Raw genomic sequence first — 17,452 nt, forward strand, 5'->3', positions numbered from 1 at the left:
GATGGTAAAAAATAAGAACAATAAATCACGATGGAGTGGATTCGTCCAAATGGCAACCTTTCCTTGATTATTTGTATGATGACTAAAGCTTTTTTTCAGAGAATGTTTGTGCTATGGCTTTATCGTTTTTCTTTTATATTCCTTGCGTTTCTTTTAAAATATATATTTGTATCTGCTAGGTTTCTCTGCCAATATGTAGGCTATAACACGTTTTTCTGATGTGATTCCATTTGGAAGGTGACTTGTGAAAATGGAGATTGCGTCACTGAATGAAACTGCTGTGAACAGCACCATGGACAGTGCCACTATGGACAGAGCCAACCGCACCTACATGCCTTACTACCTGCACTCCACCGGCATGTCTGTCATCTATATCCTGTGCTATATGGCGGTTCTCCTGCTCTGCGTCGGGGGGAACGTGCTGGTCTCCCTGGTGGTCCTCCGGAACCGCAACATGCGCTCCGTCACCAACCTCTTCATCCTCAACTTGGCCATCAGTGACCTGCTCATTGGAGTGTTCTGCGTTCCAACGACTTTGATTGACAGCCTAATATCAGGTGAGAAAGTGGACGGAGCAGAAATGCGTAGGGCACATGCAGAAATCGATGCGGGATCCCCTCCGTAAGGGGAATCATATGGTTCTGGAGGCGAGAGTGTTAACTTTCTAGGAAGGGATCAAAGGTTTCAGTCTGACTTTTACAGCTCGAGGCTGTCTCCAGTTGAGTCAACCAAGTGTGAGAAAGTCTGGAGTGAAAAGGCTGATTTTCAATCAACTTGCTGTTGATAATTAATTATTGCATACCCACTGGGCACACCACATCATTTCAACGGGGAATTTGGGCTAATATTTGGTTAAGTTGTTCAATGAGATTTCAACCTTTATTTACCTACTCAAAAAGACAGCCATACCTTTCTTGAAATCCAAATGTTTGTTTAATTCACCATGCTTTCATCCATCTATAAAAAGCACATCAAAATTCCAAAGGAAAAAGTTAAAACAATGTCAGATTGTAGTTAGTTGTCATCTAAATGTGTTATCACTGCACTTTCAACAATTTACAAGCACAATACATTTCAAATGGGAATACAATGTCAGAAATGTTGTATTTATACAACTACTTCATCTAAAAGCACAAACAAATAACCTGGGCCTGGTTTCCCATAGTGTTGGAATTTAGGCTTTTTTTATTTTTTATTTAACCTTTCGTTAACTAGGCAAGTCAGTTGTGAACAAATTCTTATTTACAATGATTGCCTATCAAGTGGCAAAAGGCCTCCTACAGGGACTGGACTGTGATTAAAAATACAAATTTAGGACAAAACACACATCATGACGCCACAACACTACATAAAGAGAGACCTAAGACAACAACATAGTATGACAGCAACACATGACACAGCCCGGTAGCCACACAAAATGCCAGCAGCACAAACATGGTACAAACATTGTTGGGCACAAACAGCACAAAGGGAAAAAAGGAGAAGACAATACCTGTTTTAACGATGCATGTTTCCTACAATGGCCGAAACAGCACCCAGAGAAAATTTTGCTGAGTGTGTTGTTGAAGCATGTGTTGATACCTATTGGATCAAAAGAAAGGCAACGCTGCTCTCGGATCAGCATTCTCCATTCAAATCTTACATTAACGTTCAAATTATTCCACAATAGTGACGACGAATCAGCTCCTAGAAAGATATTATTACCTATGACTGCAAATATTGAGGTGGCTAATTCCAACACTTACCCTATAATAATGCACTAAAATATTTGGCACATCATTGGGCACCTTAGGCTACACATCATGAAATATATTGAGACAAATTACAGTCAGTAGCCTACAAGTAGCTAAATATATCTCAATTGAATGTATTTCAATATAATTGAAATTGGCCTAGCCTATAGCCTACTGTATTTATTTTTCAATACAGTCATCTGTTTTATATTTTATATTAAGTTTTATACTTCGCAATTGCAAAGACATTGGCAACTTTGTATTTGTAGTCAACTTTGTTTTCTGAATTATCGGCGGTCACAGAGAGGCGGACAAACCATGTGATTTTATGTTTAGCGGAGATGTTCTGTGTATAACATGATGCTATGGGCAAAAAAAAAAACATCTAATGACGCACTTCGTTGTTCTTTGAGTGGTCTGTCGCACACTTAGATTATGAGTGTTTTCAAGTGAATCGTTAATAACGTTGGTTTTGGGCAGGGGCGGAGTTGTGGGAGGACCTTTGGGGGCTTGCCCCGCCCAAATTTATCTGCTTTCCCTTCCAAATAAAATATTGAAATATTGATCATTTATTTGACCGAGATTCGCGCCGACGGAAAGATGCATCAATCTCAGTTAAAGTTTCCGAGTGAGCGAAACAGCGACCCTCTGTCTCAGTATGTGTAGACCATGTATCTGATGCTGTCTGGACCAAAAGAGTATGGCATGTCATACTATTTCTGTCCATACAGCATCAGTTGCATGGGCTACATATAGAGGGGCGCTGTTTAGATCACTCGGATGCTTTGTCCGACGATAGAGTGTCAGCAGAGAGGAAGCGGCAAAGCGAGCGAGCACTCGCCAAAATCTGTCCAGTATAAACCCAGTGCGTTTCTATGGGAATAATATGCAGACCTAAACTTGTCGTCTGCCTCCCAGCCTTTGAGACAAAGACTCCCATTGTTAAGGTGGTGACTTGAGCATCTCATCATGACAGATCTCTGGTTTCAGCCTCTTGTGAATTGGAAAGGAAAGTTAAAATCAAAATCAAATTGTATTGGTCACATAAACATATTTAGCAGATGTTATTGCAGGTGTAGCGAAATGCTTGTGTTCCTAGCTTCAAAAGTGCAGTAGTATCTAAAAATGTACAACAATACACAAAAATCTAAAGGTAAAGAATGGAATTAAAACATATTTAAATAAATGCTGTAGATTTCCTGTGCCCCCGGTAATGCGTTGGGCAGACCGCACACTCCTCTGGATAGCCCTGCGGTTGTGAGCGGTGCAATTAGCGTACCAGGTGGTGATACAGCCCGACAGGGGGCTCTCAATTGTGCATCTGTAAAAGTTTGTGAGGGTCTTAGGGGCCAAGCTGAATTTCTTTAACCTCCTGAAGAAGTGCTGTTGCACCTTCTTCACCACACTGTCTGTGTGGGTGGACCATTTCAGATTGTCAGTGATGTGTACGCCGAGGAACTTGAAGCTTTTTACCTTCTCCACTGTGGTCCCGTCGATGTGGATAGGGGCTTGCTCCCTCTGCTGTTTCCTGAAGTCAACAATCAGCTCCTTCATTTTGTTGACGTTGAGGGAGAGGTTATTTTCCTGCACTGTGCGGGTGTACAGTGCACTATTAGGATGCTGGAATTCCCAAAAGTAAATTGATGTTTCAACAAAATTATATAATTACTCCTGTCTAAATAAAATCATTCAAAATACTTCACCATGGAGCTTGACTTACCCACAGAGGATCATTATCTTATTGCTATTTTTAAATGCTGTGGATTGTTTCCTTGCATGCATATGTAAGAAGGTGCCCATTTGGCAATGTCTTATTTCTGATTGTCTTAACTCACCACTCATGTTGTCTTCGCCTCACACGAGGCAACAAAGTCTGTTTTTCTATCAGCCATTGCGAATGATACATGTAGTTCCTCAGTATTTGAAAAATCTATCAACACTCCCGTCCTTGTTGATCACTAAGCCTCAGTGTGAAAGAGCAAGATATCATGATCTGATAATCCCATATATCCAGTGGAAACGTCATAAAAAAACTGCTTTTTGTCCCAAGCTCACTGGTGCAGGAAACTTTGAGGGCCCGGAATAGGCTAGTTGATTCAATGTTGCAAGTTTCTTAGAGACAGCTTCCGGACGGACCCTGTGATAATTTGATACAATGTTGAACTTCACTAGCAATAGCTCAGGTCAAGACAGATAAAAAGGGAGGCAGACAGGCGGAGAAGAGTGTGTCACGTTCTGACCTTAGTTATTTTGTTATGTCTTTGTTTTAGTATGGTCAGGGCGTGAGTTGGGTGGGTTGTCTATGTTCTTTTTTCTATGATTTGGGATTTCTGTGTTTGGCCAGGTATGGTTCTCAATCAGAGGCAACTGTCAATCGTTGTCCCTGATTGAGAACCATACTTAGGTAGCCTGGTTTCACTTTTGAGTTGTGGGTGATTGTTTTCTGTTGAGTGTTTGTTTCTGCACCAGACTGAACTGTTTCGATTTCGTTCGTTCACTTTTTTTTATTTTTCAGTGTTCATTTACATTATTAAAAGATGGACACTTACCACGCTGTGCAATGGTCCGATCTCTCCTACTCCTCCTCAGAAGAGGAAGAGGATAGCCGCTACAGAATCACCCACCACCAAAGGACCAAGCAGCGTGGTAACAACGGGCAGCAGCAGCAGCAGAGATTTCCAGACTTCTGGACATGGGAGGAGATCTTGGATGGCAAGGGACCCTGGGCACAGCCGGGAGAATATCGCCGCCCCAAGGCAGAGCTGGAGGCAGAGCTGGAGGCAGCGAAAGCTGAGAGACGGTGGTATGAGGAGGCAGCACGGCAGCGCGGCTGGAAGCCCGAGAGGCAGCCCCAAATATTTATTGGGGGGGGGGCACACGGGGAGTGTGGCTAAGTCAGTTAGGAGACCTGAGCCAACTCCCCGTGCTTACCGTGGAGAGAGAGGGACCGGGCAGGCACCATGTTATGCCGTGAGGCGCACTGTGTCCCCGGTGCGCAGGCATAGCCCGGTGCGGTACATAGCAGTGCCTCGTATCGGCCGGGCTAGAGTGGGCATCGAGCCAGGTGCCATGAAGCCGGCTCAGCGCATCTGGTCTCCAGTGCGTCTCCTCGGGCCGGGGTACATGGCACCAGCCCTACGCATGGTGTCCCCAGTTTGCCAGCACAGCCCAGTGCGGACTATTCCACCTCGCCGCACTGGCTTGGCTACAGGGAGCATTCAGCCAGGTAGGGTTGGGCAGCCTTGGTGCTCGAGACCTCCAGTGCGCCGTCACGGTCCGGTCTATCCGGTGCCACCTCCACGCACCAGCCCTCCGGTGGCAGCCCCCCGCACCAGGCTGTCTCTCCGTCTCCTCCCTACAGTCTCCCGTCTGTCCTGAGCTGCCAGAGTCTCCCGTCTGTCCTGAGCTGACAGAGTCTCACGTCTGTCCTGAGCTGCCAGAGCCGCCCGTCAGCCAAGAGCTGCCAGAGCCGCCCGTCAGCCAGGAGCTGCCGGAGCCGTCCGTCTGTCAGGTGCTGCCGGAATCTCCCGTCCATTTGGGACCCGTGGTTAGGGTCCCCAGTCCAAGGTCGGTGGCGAGGGTCGCCGCTCTAAAGAGGCCACAGAGGCAGGTAAAGAGGCGTAGAAAGACTATGGTGGAGTGGGGTCCCGTCCCGCGCCAGAGCCGCCACCGCGGACAGACACCCACCCAGACCCTCCCCTATAGGTTCAGGTTTTGCGGCCAGAGTCCGCACCTTTGGGGGGGGGGGGGGGGGGGTACTGTCATGTTCTGACCTTAGTTCTTTTGTTATGTCTTTGTTTTAGTATGGTCAGGGCGTGAGTTGGGTGGGTTGTCTATGTTCTTTTTTCTATGATTTGGGATTTCTGTGTTTGGCCTGGTATGGTTCTCAATCAGAGGCAGCTGTCAATCGTTGTCCCTGATTGAGAACCATACTTAGGTAGCCTGGTTTCACTTTTGAGTTATAGTTGAATTCGAACTTTGAGATTTTTACCATTTTACTTCAGATGTTTATTATTAACCACGTGACACGTTAGGCGCTTCCTTTTGGGGTGGCAGGTAGTCTAGTGGTTAGAGCGTTGGGTCAGTAACCGAAAGGTTGGTTGATTGAATCCCCGAGCTGACAAGGTAAAAATATGTTGTTCTGCGCCTGAACAAGGCAGTTCACCCACTGTTCCTAGTCCATCATTGTAAATAATAATATTTGTTTTCTTAACTGACTTGCCTAGTTACATCAAACAAAAAAATCTATATGTATATATATATAATATATATACAGTGCCTTGCGAAAGTATTCGGCCCCCTTGAACTTTGCGACCTTTTGCCACATTTCAGGCTTCAAACATAAAGATATAAAACTGTATTTTTTTGTGAAGAATCAACAACAAGTGGGACACAATCATGAAGTGGAACGACATTTATTGGATATTTCAAACTTTTTTAACAAATCAAAAACTGAAAAATTGGGCGTGCAAAATTATTCAGCCCCCTTAAGTTAATACTTTGTAGCGCCACCTTTTGCTGCGATTACAGCTGTAAGTCGCTTGGGGTATGTCTCTATCAGTTTTGCACATCGAGAGACTGAAATTTTTTCCCATTCCTCCTTGCAAAACAGCGGTTGGATGGAGAGCATTTGTGAACAGCAGTTTTCAGTTCTTTCCACAGATTCTCAATTGGATTCAGGTCTGGACTTTGACTTGGCCATTCTAACACCTGGATATGTTTATTTTTGAACCATTCCATTGTAGATTTTGCTTTATGTTTTGGATCATTGTCTTGTTGGAAGACAAATCTCCGTCCCAGTCTCAGGTCTTTTGCAGACTCCATCAGGTTCACCATTCTTCCAGAATGGTCCTGTATTTGGCTCCATCCATCTTCCCATCAATTTTAACCATCTTCCCTGTCCCTGCTGAAGAAAAGCAGGCCCAAACCATGATGCTGCCACCACCATGTTTGACAGTGGGGATGGTGTGTTCAGCTGTGTTGCTTTTACGCCAAACATAACGTTTTTCATTGTTGCCAAAAAGTTCAATTTTGGTTTCATCTGACCAGAGCACCTTCTTCCACATGTTTGGTGTGTCTCCCAGGTGGCTTGTGGCAAACTTTAAACAACACTTTTTATGGATATCTTTAAGAAATGGCTTTCTTGCCACTCTTCCATAAAGGCCAAATTTGTGCAATATACGACTGATTGTTGTCCTATGGACAGAGTCTCCCACCTCAGCTGTAGATCTCTGCAGTTCATCCAGAGTGATCATGGGCCTCTTGGCTGCATCTCTGATCAGTCTTCTCCTTGTATGAGCTGAAAGTTTAGAGGGACGGCCAGGTCTTGGTAGATTTGCAGTGGTCTGATACTCCTTCCATTTCAATATTATCGCTTGCACAGTGCTCCTTGGGATGTTTAAAGCTTGGGAAATATTTTTGTATCCAAATCCGGCTTTAAACTTCTTCACAACAGTATCTCGGACCTGCCTGGTGTGTTCCTTGTTCTTCATGATGCTCTCTGCGCTTTTAACGGACCTCTGAGACTATCACAGTGCAGGTGCATTTATACGGAGACTTGATTACACACAGGTGGATTGTATTTATCCTCATTAGTCATTTAGGTCAACATTGGATCTTTCAGAGATCCTCACTGAACTTCTGGAGAGAGTTTGCTGCACTGAAAGTAAAGGGGCTGAATAATTTTGCACGCCCAATTTTTCAGTTTTTGATTTGTTAAAAAAGTTTGAAATATCCAATAAATGTCGTTCCACTTCATGATTGTGTCCCACTTGTTGTTGATTCTTCACAAAAAAATACAGTTTTATATCTTTGTGTTTGAAACCTGAAATGTGGCAAAAGGTTGCGAAGTTCCAGGGGGTCCGAATACTTTCGCAAGGCACTGTATATATATATATATTGTCACGTGGTTAATAATAAACATCTGAAATAAAATGGTGAAAATCTAAAAGTTAACAAACAGTGATTTTGAGAAACAAAAACATTATTATTCAAATGAAACTGTTCTTAGAAAATGTGCATTTATACATATTCATAACTGGCACACAGATCAGTAGAAATGGAAGAATAAATTGTAAGCTTCTCCAAACTTGAAACTCATGAGTTGCCTATGGTCTTTACTACCTACACCCATTCAGTGGCGATTTTAGCATGTAAATCTTGGTGGGGCAAACTCCCCATTTTGTTTTTAGATGCATGACAGCAAAGCCACTACACAACACAGCACAACACTAAACAATACATTATTTGCACTATAACGGTGACAAACTGTGCCCATACTGTTAGGGCCTACATAAAGCTGTCCCAACAGCAGAACTTTCCTTTCAGCACCACCGCTACACCTACACAGCGGAGCCTTGTCTGGCAGCTAAACAGTTCATTCGGGGCGACTGGTATCCTAGTGGTTAGACCGTTGGACTAGTAACCGAAAGGTTGCAAGATCGATTCCCCGAGCTGACAAGGTACAAATCTGTTGTTCTACCCCTGATCAAGGCTGTTAACCAACTGTTCCTAGGCTGACATTGAAAACAAGAATTTGTTCTTAACTGACTTGCCTAGTTAGAACAAATTCAGCCTCATTTACTGCCTTTAAAAAAACATAGTGGTTTCTACTCACTCCTTGTGGATTTGTGTAATTCGATAAAAAGCCTATCGTTCAGCACTTTCAAAATGGACACAGACAGAAATTCAGATAGACATTAGTTCAGATAAATTTAGCATCATGTCGAGGCCTTAACATGTCTAGATTGCTAGCTAAGATTTTGAAAGTATGTTGTTGATATGATCAGTCCAATCAAAGCTTTGTAGATATAACGTGATTTGATGTCATTTTATCTATAGTCAATGACCTTGAGCCTTCTAGGATGGTCACTTCTAATGTAAATCTATGGCAGCACCCAAGGGGGCTTGAACTGCCTAGCTCTCCCGGTAGATTCTGCGATGACACTAGAGAAGATGACCAATGCCTAAGCTCTGTATTTTCCACTGGTTGCCCCTCCACCACAGAAAGCACTGAGCTAGGCTGAAACATCTGTATTTTGGAGCTGCCATATTCAAGAAAGCAAGAAAGAGATCATGATTGTATTTGGCTTTGTTCTCTCAATAAATTCGTTTTTACATTGTTCGCAAACTGATATGTGACACAAATTAATGCCTAAATAACATGCTCTGCCCCACCTGCCGTGAATGACAGGTCGCAACTGTACCCATTTATTAAATGTGTTTTGTCTGCCACACATAGGAGGCCCTGTGAAAAAACAGGCCAGCCTTTGGAAATCGAATGCCGTCCAACTGATTAGTTCTGGCACCGGGTGTCACGCCTGCTCCCACTCCCCCTCTCTGGTCCTCGAGGTTCCAGGCTGCCCATCATTACCCACACCTGTCACCATCATTATGCGCATCCACGTTTCATTAGACTCACCTGTACTCCACACATTTTGATTTCTCAGTTTCATCCCTGTGTCAGCATTAATGTTGTTTTGTTCCCCCTGTCCAGATGTTGTCTGTGTTTTGTTTCATGTCTGTTATTTATTTAATGTTCACTCCCTGTACTTGCTTCTCGTCTCCCAGTGTCGGTTCTTACAGAATGATGACACCAATATGAAAGCATCAGGGAGTTTTTTAGTTTTTTGTTTGTTTGGTGACGTCGGGTCCTGTTGCTGCTGCTGAAGGAACCGGGGATGCCTCAGCTGGCTCGTCAAGCTTCCATGGCTTAGCTGACTCAAGAGGTTTTCTTGCCTCGGTTGGCTCGGCAGGCTCCCATCCCACGTCATGCCTCAGCCGGTTCGTCAGGATCCTACGCCTCAGCGGCTCGTCCTGCTCCCACACCTTGGCCGGCTTGTCGGGCTCCCACGCCTCAGCCGGCTCGTCGGGCTCCCACGCCTCGGCCGGCTCGTCGGGCTCCCACGCCCCAGGTGGGACCCATAGTGTGGGGGGGGGGGGTACTGTCACGCCTGCTCCCGCCCACCCTCTCTGGCGCTCAAGGCTGCCCATCATTATGCACACCTGTCACCATTGTTACAGGCATCAGCACTTCATTGGACTCACCTGTACTCCATCACGTTTTTGATTGCATCCCCTATATCAGTCTATTCCTCAGTTTCATCCCCGTGCCAACATTATTGTCATTATGTTTCCCTTGTCCAGACGATGTCCGCGTTTCGTTTCATGTCCGTTATTCATTAAATGTTCACTCTCTGTACTTGCTTCTCGTCTCCCAGCGTCTGTCCTTGCACCAGGTCTGGTTTTGGGAAACAGCTCAGAGATTTAATGATGCGCCTACAAAGGTTCTGCCCCAGAATTTAGGCTTAAAATGCTTTTCGGAAACCGGGCCCTGTATTGCAGTTGAGATTACATTAAAAGTACATTGCAAGTGATCAATGTTGTTCAAAATTCTGCACATATTATTAAAGCAATTGTGTAGAAAATCTGCAATCTTTGCATGTTATCTTGAAAATGCACTCTTTCTCTGGTTAGGTCTACATAAGAAGACATTTACAATAGGCTAACCTCAAAATGTGGTCATGGATGTGTTACTCATTTTAAGGTTGAATAAATACTGTTACATTCGTTTGTAACATAGCCTTAACTTTAGGCTACTGTAATACAAAAGTATTATTGCATTGTGTTTGGTTTACACATTGGTCCAATATCAACATTTAAAGGATAGCCTATCTAATGCTTGGATTGTGTCATCTGAGCCACTGGCTTAATCCTACTCTTTAACTTAGATTTTTGGTTTAGTTGGAGACATGAATCCAGCATATAATTTGTTAACTTGTAACAAGTTAATAGAGTATTTTCTACATTGCAAAAGTGTAATTGAAATGTGTGTGATTGTCAATGCAACCAAATATCAACATTTGAAGGAAATGTATCTTTTGTGCCACTGACTTAGTTTGATTTTAATTGCAGTTTGTCTCCAAGTTAATAATTGATATGTTGGATTCACGTCTCAATCTCAACCAATAATCAAAGTTAAAGAATAGGACTAAGTCAAATCAGACTTTATTTCAAATTCATTTCAAATTTAATTTAGTTGAGATAGAGGTGAATCCAACATATAGTTTAGAATTAATTTATAGAAAAACCAGACTAAATCAGTGGCACCAATGGATCTATGCAAGCAGAAGATCTCATTCAAATATTGATATTTGTTTGCATTGACAACCAAACACAATACAAAATCCAGTTTGTCTACAAATATTAATAGTTGATATATTAATAATATTACATGTTGGATTCACATCTCCATATCAAACAAAATCAAAGTTAAGGAATAGGAATAAATCAAATCTATGCAAACGTTAAATGCACTTTAAATAGACTTTAAATAGACTTTGACTTTTTTTTAGGTTGAAATGGAGACGTGAATCCAACATATTCCAAGTGTTGTGTTTATGTACTGACATGTATGTGTAACTGATGGATGCACACACACACACTACATGTTAATGTTTTTAAATGTATGTCAATTGTAAAGTATTTTGTCTGTAATGTCTTTGCGTTATGTGTCGGACCCCAGTAAGACTAGCTGTTGCCATTGGCATTGGGTAATGGAGATTGTAATACATAAATTAAAATCAAATATTAATGATGAATTTGAAGATTACATTTTAAATCAACCAAAGCTTGAAACCATAGGCCTATAAGGCTGCGTTTACACAGGCAGCCCAATTCTGATATTTTCCACTAATTGGTCTTTTGACCAATCACACCAATTTATGAACTATGTTTCAAAGGTACCAATTATACATATTTTATACACAGTTTGTCTATGTTGAAAATTGGTTACTATGATGACATAATCCTGTGGTTGAAATTTCACCCTCAAAACAAAAGTTTTGACTTTTTTCGAATCCAATGTACTTTCCATGTAGATTCCATGTCACAATACATTGAAAAATGACATTCAAACAATGTTGATTCAACCAGCTTGTGCCCGGTGGGTACAGTTGAAGTTGGAAGTTTAAATACACTTAGGTTGGAGTCGTTAAAACTCGTTTTTCAACCACTCCACAAATTTCTTGTTGACAAACTATAGTTTTGGCAAGTCGGTTAGGAACTCTGCTTTGTGCATGACACAAGTAATTTTTCCAACAATTGTTTACAGACAGATTATTTCACTTATAATTCACTGTATCACAATTCCAGTGGGTCAGAAGTTTACATACACTAAGTTGACTGTGGCTTTAAACAGCTTGGAAAATTCATGGCTTTAGAAGCTTCTGATGGGCTAATTGACATCATTTGAGTCAATTGGAGGTGTTTCAAGGCCTACCGTCAAACTCAGAGCCTCTTTGCTTGACATCATGGGAAAATCAAAAGAACTCATCCAAGACTTCAGAAAAAAAATGAGTAAAGAAAGTAAAATGAGTCCTATATCGGCATGACCTGAAAGGCCGCTCAGCAAAGAAGAAGCCACTGCTCCAAATCCGGCATAAGAAAAGGCAGACTACGTTTTGCAACTGCACATGGGGACAAAGATCGTACCTGTTTGGAAAAATGTCCTCTCGTCTGATGAAACAAAAATATAACTTTTTGGCCATAATGACCATTGTTATGTTTGGAGGAAAAGGGGGAGGCTTGCAAGCCGAAGAACACCATCCCAACCATGACCCACTGGGAATGTGATGAAAGAAATAAAAGCTCAAATAAATCATTCTCTCTACTATTATTCTGACATTTCACATTCTTAACATAAAGGGGTGATCTTAACTGACCTTAGACAGGGAATTTTTACTAGGATTAAATGTCAGGAATTGTCAAAACTGAGTTTAAATGCATTTGGCTTAGGTGTATGTAAACTTCCAACTTCAACTGTATCTATTAAATGTATGCATTTTCCATCCCTTTCAGGGCCATTTGCTCCCTTAACGCAATGTATATCCACACATCTACAGTATTAAAATCCATTCTCAATCGAAACACATTAAGAATCGTTAAGATTAAAATATTTGGTGTAGCAACCGGGCTATCGCTTGTGTGTAATGCAGTCTTTCTTACCAGGATGGCCGTTTGGCCAGATTACATGCACCATGAGCAACCTGGTCCAGGGGATGTCAGTGTCAGCATCAGTCTTCACTCTGGTGGCCATAGCTGTTGACAGGTAATCCACCACCATACCACCGCACTATCCTGTCACAGATCTGTTTGTGCTCTTGTCAACTCCATTGCTATAATTGTCAAGCCAAACATTTCTCTCTGTGGCATTCAATCTCTCTTCCTCCCTACCCCTTCCTCTCTCTCTCTTGCTCTCTCTCTCTCCCTCTGTCTGTTTTTTTCCCCTCCCTACCTCCCCCTTCTCTCAGGTTCACAGGTATTGTGTACCCCTTTAGACACCGAATGAGGCCTGTGACTGCTCTCGTCACCATCCTCTTCATCTGGGTGCTGGCGTTTGCTATAATCTGCCCCTCGGCTGCTACCCTGACCATCATTCTCCTGGAAGACACCTACCTGGTCCAGGACAACCAGACATACCCTGTCTTCGTCTGCTTTGAGAAATGGCCCCAGCCTGAGATGCGTCGTGTCTACACCATGGTCATCTTCGTGCACGTGTACCTGGCCCCCCTGGGTGTTATCAGCATCATGTATGGCTGCATCGTTGCCAAGCTCTCCGTCAACCTGAGGCAGGTGAGGCTGGCAGAGGTGCGGAGGGCCCATTCCCAACGCAGGGTTAAAGTGATCAACATGCTGATCATGGTGGCAGTGCTCTTCATGGTGTCATGGCTGCCTCTGTGGACGCTGATGCTGCTGACTGACTACAGGGATCTGGACACGCAGCAGATTGACTTCCTCAGCAGCTACCTGTTCCCTGTGGCCCACTGGCTGGCCTTCTTTAACAGCGGGATTAACCCCATCATCTATGGCTTCTTCAATGAGAACTTCCGCAGGGGGTTCCAGGCTGCAGTGGCCTGCAGGGCCTGTTCACAAAAAACAACAACAGGGGTGGTTAATACACGCTTCAACTTCCCGCCCCCTAACAGAGTATTTAACGAGAACCCTGAGTCCTCTGGTGGGAGGAAAGGCCACTGCTCTAAGGGCACTCCTGAGATTATCCCACATGCAACCAATGGAATCCTCCTGGATGATATTAACAGGAATGTTGGACTCAACAGGGTGATTGGAGCCTGGGTGGAGTGATTCTATTTAGGGCTGTGACGATTATAGATTAATTGTTGTGCAAATGGCCATGGTTATTGCAATAATTGAGCTTGTAATGCATCTTTACAAATTAGCTATGAGATACCTAATGAATACAACATAGTTTTGTTGACACACCCCTGTCTCAAAAACAAATTGTTTTGACTGCTGGGAAATTTAGGAAATGAAGCTTCTATTAACTATTAACCATGCTGTTCTGCTTGCAAAATGATAACCAACGTTACCCACCCATGTTGTAGGTGTGGTTCCCTTGCGCACACTGAATAAATGTAATTCAACCACTGAAAACCTTCCCATTTGCTGGCCAACAGATTTCATTCAATAGGGTTTTCAGTACATTTATCTAAAGCCATCCCTTTGAATACGGTGTACCTTTAATTAAAATGTTCTCGACAAACTCACTACAATATGTATCAAGAGAATGGGTTCAGAATAGGGATCAATCGAAGCAAGCCATGGAAATACACACATATTCATCACCAATTGGTAGATTTTAAAATACTCTGATTTTATAGATTATTTAGGCTTATGAAAAGTATTTATAAATCATACATAAACAGGGTTGGAGAGCCTTCATACACAAAATATATTGGTGAATGAAAATTACAGTGGTTTGATTTATCCTGAAAGTTGCCATATTCAATAGATCAACCCATTAGATATTGGAAGGTGAGAAAGGTGTACAATAGAAGTTGAACAGTAGTCCAATAAATCCACAGACTGTGATGACAACGGTCCAGTCGCCATGAACGGTGCGCCAGGCTCCAGGTTTAAACTGCTATGTATGGTCTGCTTCCCATAATGATTTTAAAAAGGCTACGTGTCCCAAATTATTGCACAACTTGTAATACTCTAATACTGTATGTCCACTATTAATAGCGACCCTCCGAAACATCCACATGGACGTGACAGAGGAAAGAAAGGGAGGCCTAGACGATGTAATGGAATGATGCAAAATGTAGACTACAAATTTAAGGAAATGAACAGTCCCTGCACTAAAGTGACAGTTATTATGTACAGTGCCTTCAGAAAGTATTCATACCACTTGACGTATTCCACATTTTGTGTTACAGCCTGAATTAAAAAATGATTAAATATATTGTTTTAAAAACAATCCCACATAATGACAAAGTGAAAAGATGTTTTTAGACATTTTTGCTAATTTATTGAAAATGAAACACATATCTTATTTACATACAGTACTAGTCAAAAGTTTTGACACGCCAACTCATTCCAGGGATTTTCTTTATTTGGACTATTTTCTACATTGTAGAATAATAGCGAAGACATCAAAACTATTAAATAAAACATATGGAATATATGTACTTCAAAGTAGCCACCCTTGACTTGATGACAGCTTTGCACACTCTTGGCATTCTCTCAACCAGCTTCATGAGGTAGTCACCTGGAATGCATTTCAATGAACAGGTGTGACTTGTTAAAAGTTAATTTGTAGAATTTCTTTATTTATTAATGTGTTTGAGCCAATCAGTTGTGTTGTGACAAGGTAGGGTTGGTATACAGAAGTAGCCCTATATGGTAAAAGACCAAGTCCATATTATCACAAGAACAGCTCAAATAAGCAAAGAGAAATGACAGTTAATCATTACTTTAAGACATGAAGGTTAGTCAATCCGGAAAATTTCAAGAACTTTGAAAGTTTCTAGATGTGCAGTCGCAAAAACCATCAAGCGCTATGATGAAACTGGCTCTCATGAGGACCGACACAGGAAAGGAAGACCCAGAGTTACCTCTGCTGGAGAGTTCATTACAGTTACCAGCCTCAGAAATTGCAGCCCAAATTAAATGCTTCACACAGTTCAAGTAACAGACACATCTCAACATCAACTGTTCAGAGAAGAATGTGTGAATCAGGCCTTCATGGTCAAATTGCTGCAAAGAAACCACTACACAAATAATAAGAAAAGACTTGCTTGGGTCTGTGTCTGTTACTTGGATGTTACACTGTCTGTGATTTATTTATAATTCAAAGCACATTTAACCAGCATGGCTACAACAGCATTCTGCAGAAATACGCCATCCCATCTGGTTATGCTTATTGGGACTATCATTTGTTTTCAACAGGACAATGACCCAACACAGGCTGTGTAAGGGCTATTTGTCCAAGAAGGAGAGTGGATGGAGTGCTGCATCAGATGACCTGATCTGCACAATCACTTGACCTCAACCCAATTTTTATTTATATATATATATTATAAGTCAGTTAAGAACAAATTCTTATTTTCAGTGATGGCCTAGGAACAGTGGGTTAACTGCCTTGTTCAATGGCAGAACAACAGACTTTTACCTTGTCAGCTTGGGGATTCGATCTTGCAACCTTTCGGTTACAAGTCCAACGCTATAACCACTAGGCTACCTGCCGCCACATTAGATGGTTTGGGATGAGTTAGACTGCAGAATGAAGGAAAAATAGCCAACAAGTGCTCAGCATATGTGGGAACTCCTTCAAGACAGTTGGAAAAGCATTCCAGGTGAAGCTGGTTGAGAGAATGCAAAGAGTGTGCAAAGCTGTCATCAAGGCCGACTACTTTGAAGAATCTAAAAACTAAAATATATTTTGATTTGTTTAACACTTTGGTTACTACATGATTCCATATGTGTTATTTCATAGTTTTTATGTCTTTGATGCCATGTAGTCCAAGATAGAATTGTGATCAGGCATACAGTTTATCTGGGGAAGGGTATAAAGCCATTTCTAGAGTGTTGAACGGAACCAAGAGCATAGTGGTCTCCATCAGTGGGAAATTGAAAAAATATGGAGCTACCCAGACTCTGCCTAGATCTGGCCGTCCGACGAAACTGAGCAACCGGGTAAGAAGGACCTTGGTCAGGGAGGTGACCAAGAACCCAATGACCACTCTGACAGAACTACAGAGTTCCTTGTCTGAGATGGGAGAACCTTCAAGAAGGACAACAGTCTCTAAAGCACTTCAACAATCTGGGCTTTATGGGGGAGTGGTCAGACGGAAGACACTCCTGAGAAAAAGGCACATGGTAGCACACCTGAGAGCTTAAGGTATGAGACAAAAATTGGTACTCTTTCGCTTGAATGCAAAGCACCTGTCTAACACTATCCCTACCATGAAGCATGTGATGGCAGCATCATGCTATGGGAATGCTTTTCAGTGATAAGGAGACTGGTAAGGATAGAGGGAACAATGAATGGAGCCAAATACAGGCAAATCCTTGATGAAAACCTGCTTCAGAGAGCAAATTACCATTGACTGGGGCGAAGATTTACGTTACAACAGGACAATGACCCCAAGCCTACAACCAAAGCAACGCTGGAATGGCTTCAGAACAAGAATGTGAAAGTCCTTGAGCGACCCAGCCAAAGCCCAGGCTTGAATCCCATTGAAAATCTGTGGAATGACTTAAAGACTGCTGTTCACCACCGCTCCCCATCTAACGTAACAGAGCTTGAGAAAATCTGCAAAAAATAATGGAAGAAAATCCCCAAACCTAGATGTGCAAAGCTGATACAGAAATACCCAAGACTACAAAGTATGGACTCGGGGGTGTGAATAATTATGCAA

General features: G+C 42.4%; 1 protein-coding gene across 1 annotated transcript; it reads left to right on the plus strand.

The window, feature by feature from the left end:
- Positions 1-250: 250 nt before the first annotated feature.
- LOC139422908 (neuropeptide FF receptor 1-like) lies at positions 251-13,874 on the plus strand. Its single transcript, XM_071174373.1, has 3 exons — positions 251-557; positions 12,741-12,840; positions 13,043-13,874. The coding sequence occupies exons 1-3, from the start codon at positions 251-253 to the stop codon at positions 13,872-13,874; spliced, it is 1,239 nt and encodes a 412-aa protein (XP_071030474.1).
- Positions 13,875-17,452: the final 3,578 nt, after the last annotated feature.

Source organism: Oncorhynchus clarkii, chromosome 12 (assembly GCF_045791955.1).
Source record: "Oncorhynchus clarkii lewisi isolate Uvic-CL-2024 chromosome 12, UVic_Ocla_1.0, whole genome shotgun sequence".
NCBI lineage: Eukaryota > Metazoa > Chordata > Actinopteri > Salmoniformes > Salmonidae > Oncorhynchus > Oncorhynchus clarkii.

Excerpts from the sequence above, each read along its gene's own strand:
- LOC139422908 (XM_071174373.1), top strand. The coding sequence starts at position 251 with ATGGAGATTGCGTCACTGAATGAAACTGCTGTGAACAGCACCATGGAC. Across the intron at positions 558-12,740 it reads GATTGACAGCCTAATATCAG|GATGGCCGTTTGGCCAGATT; the intron begins GTGAGAAAGTGG and ends CTTTCTTACCAG. Across the intron at positions 12,841-13,042 it reads GTGGCCATAGCTGTTGACAG|GTTCACAGGTATTGTGTACC; the intron begins GTAATCCACCAC and ends CCCTTCTCTCAG.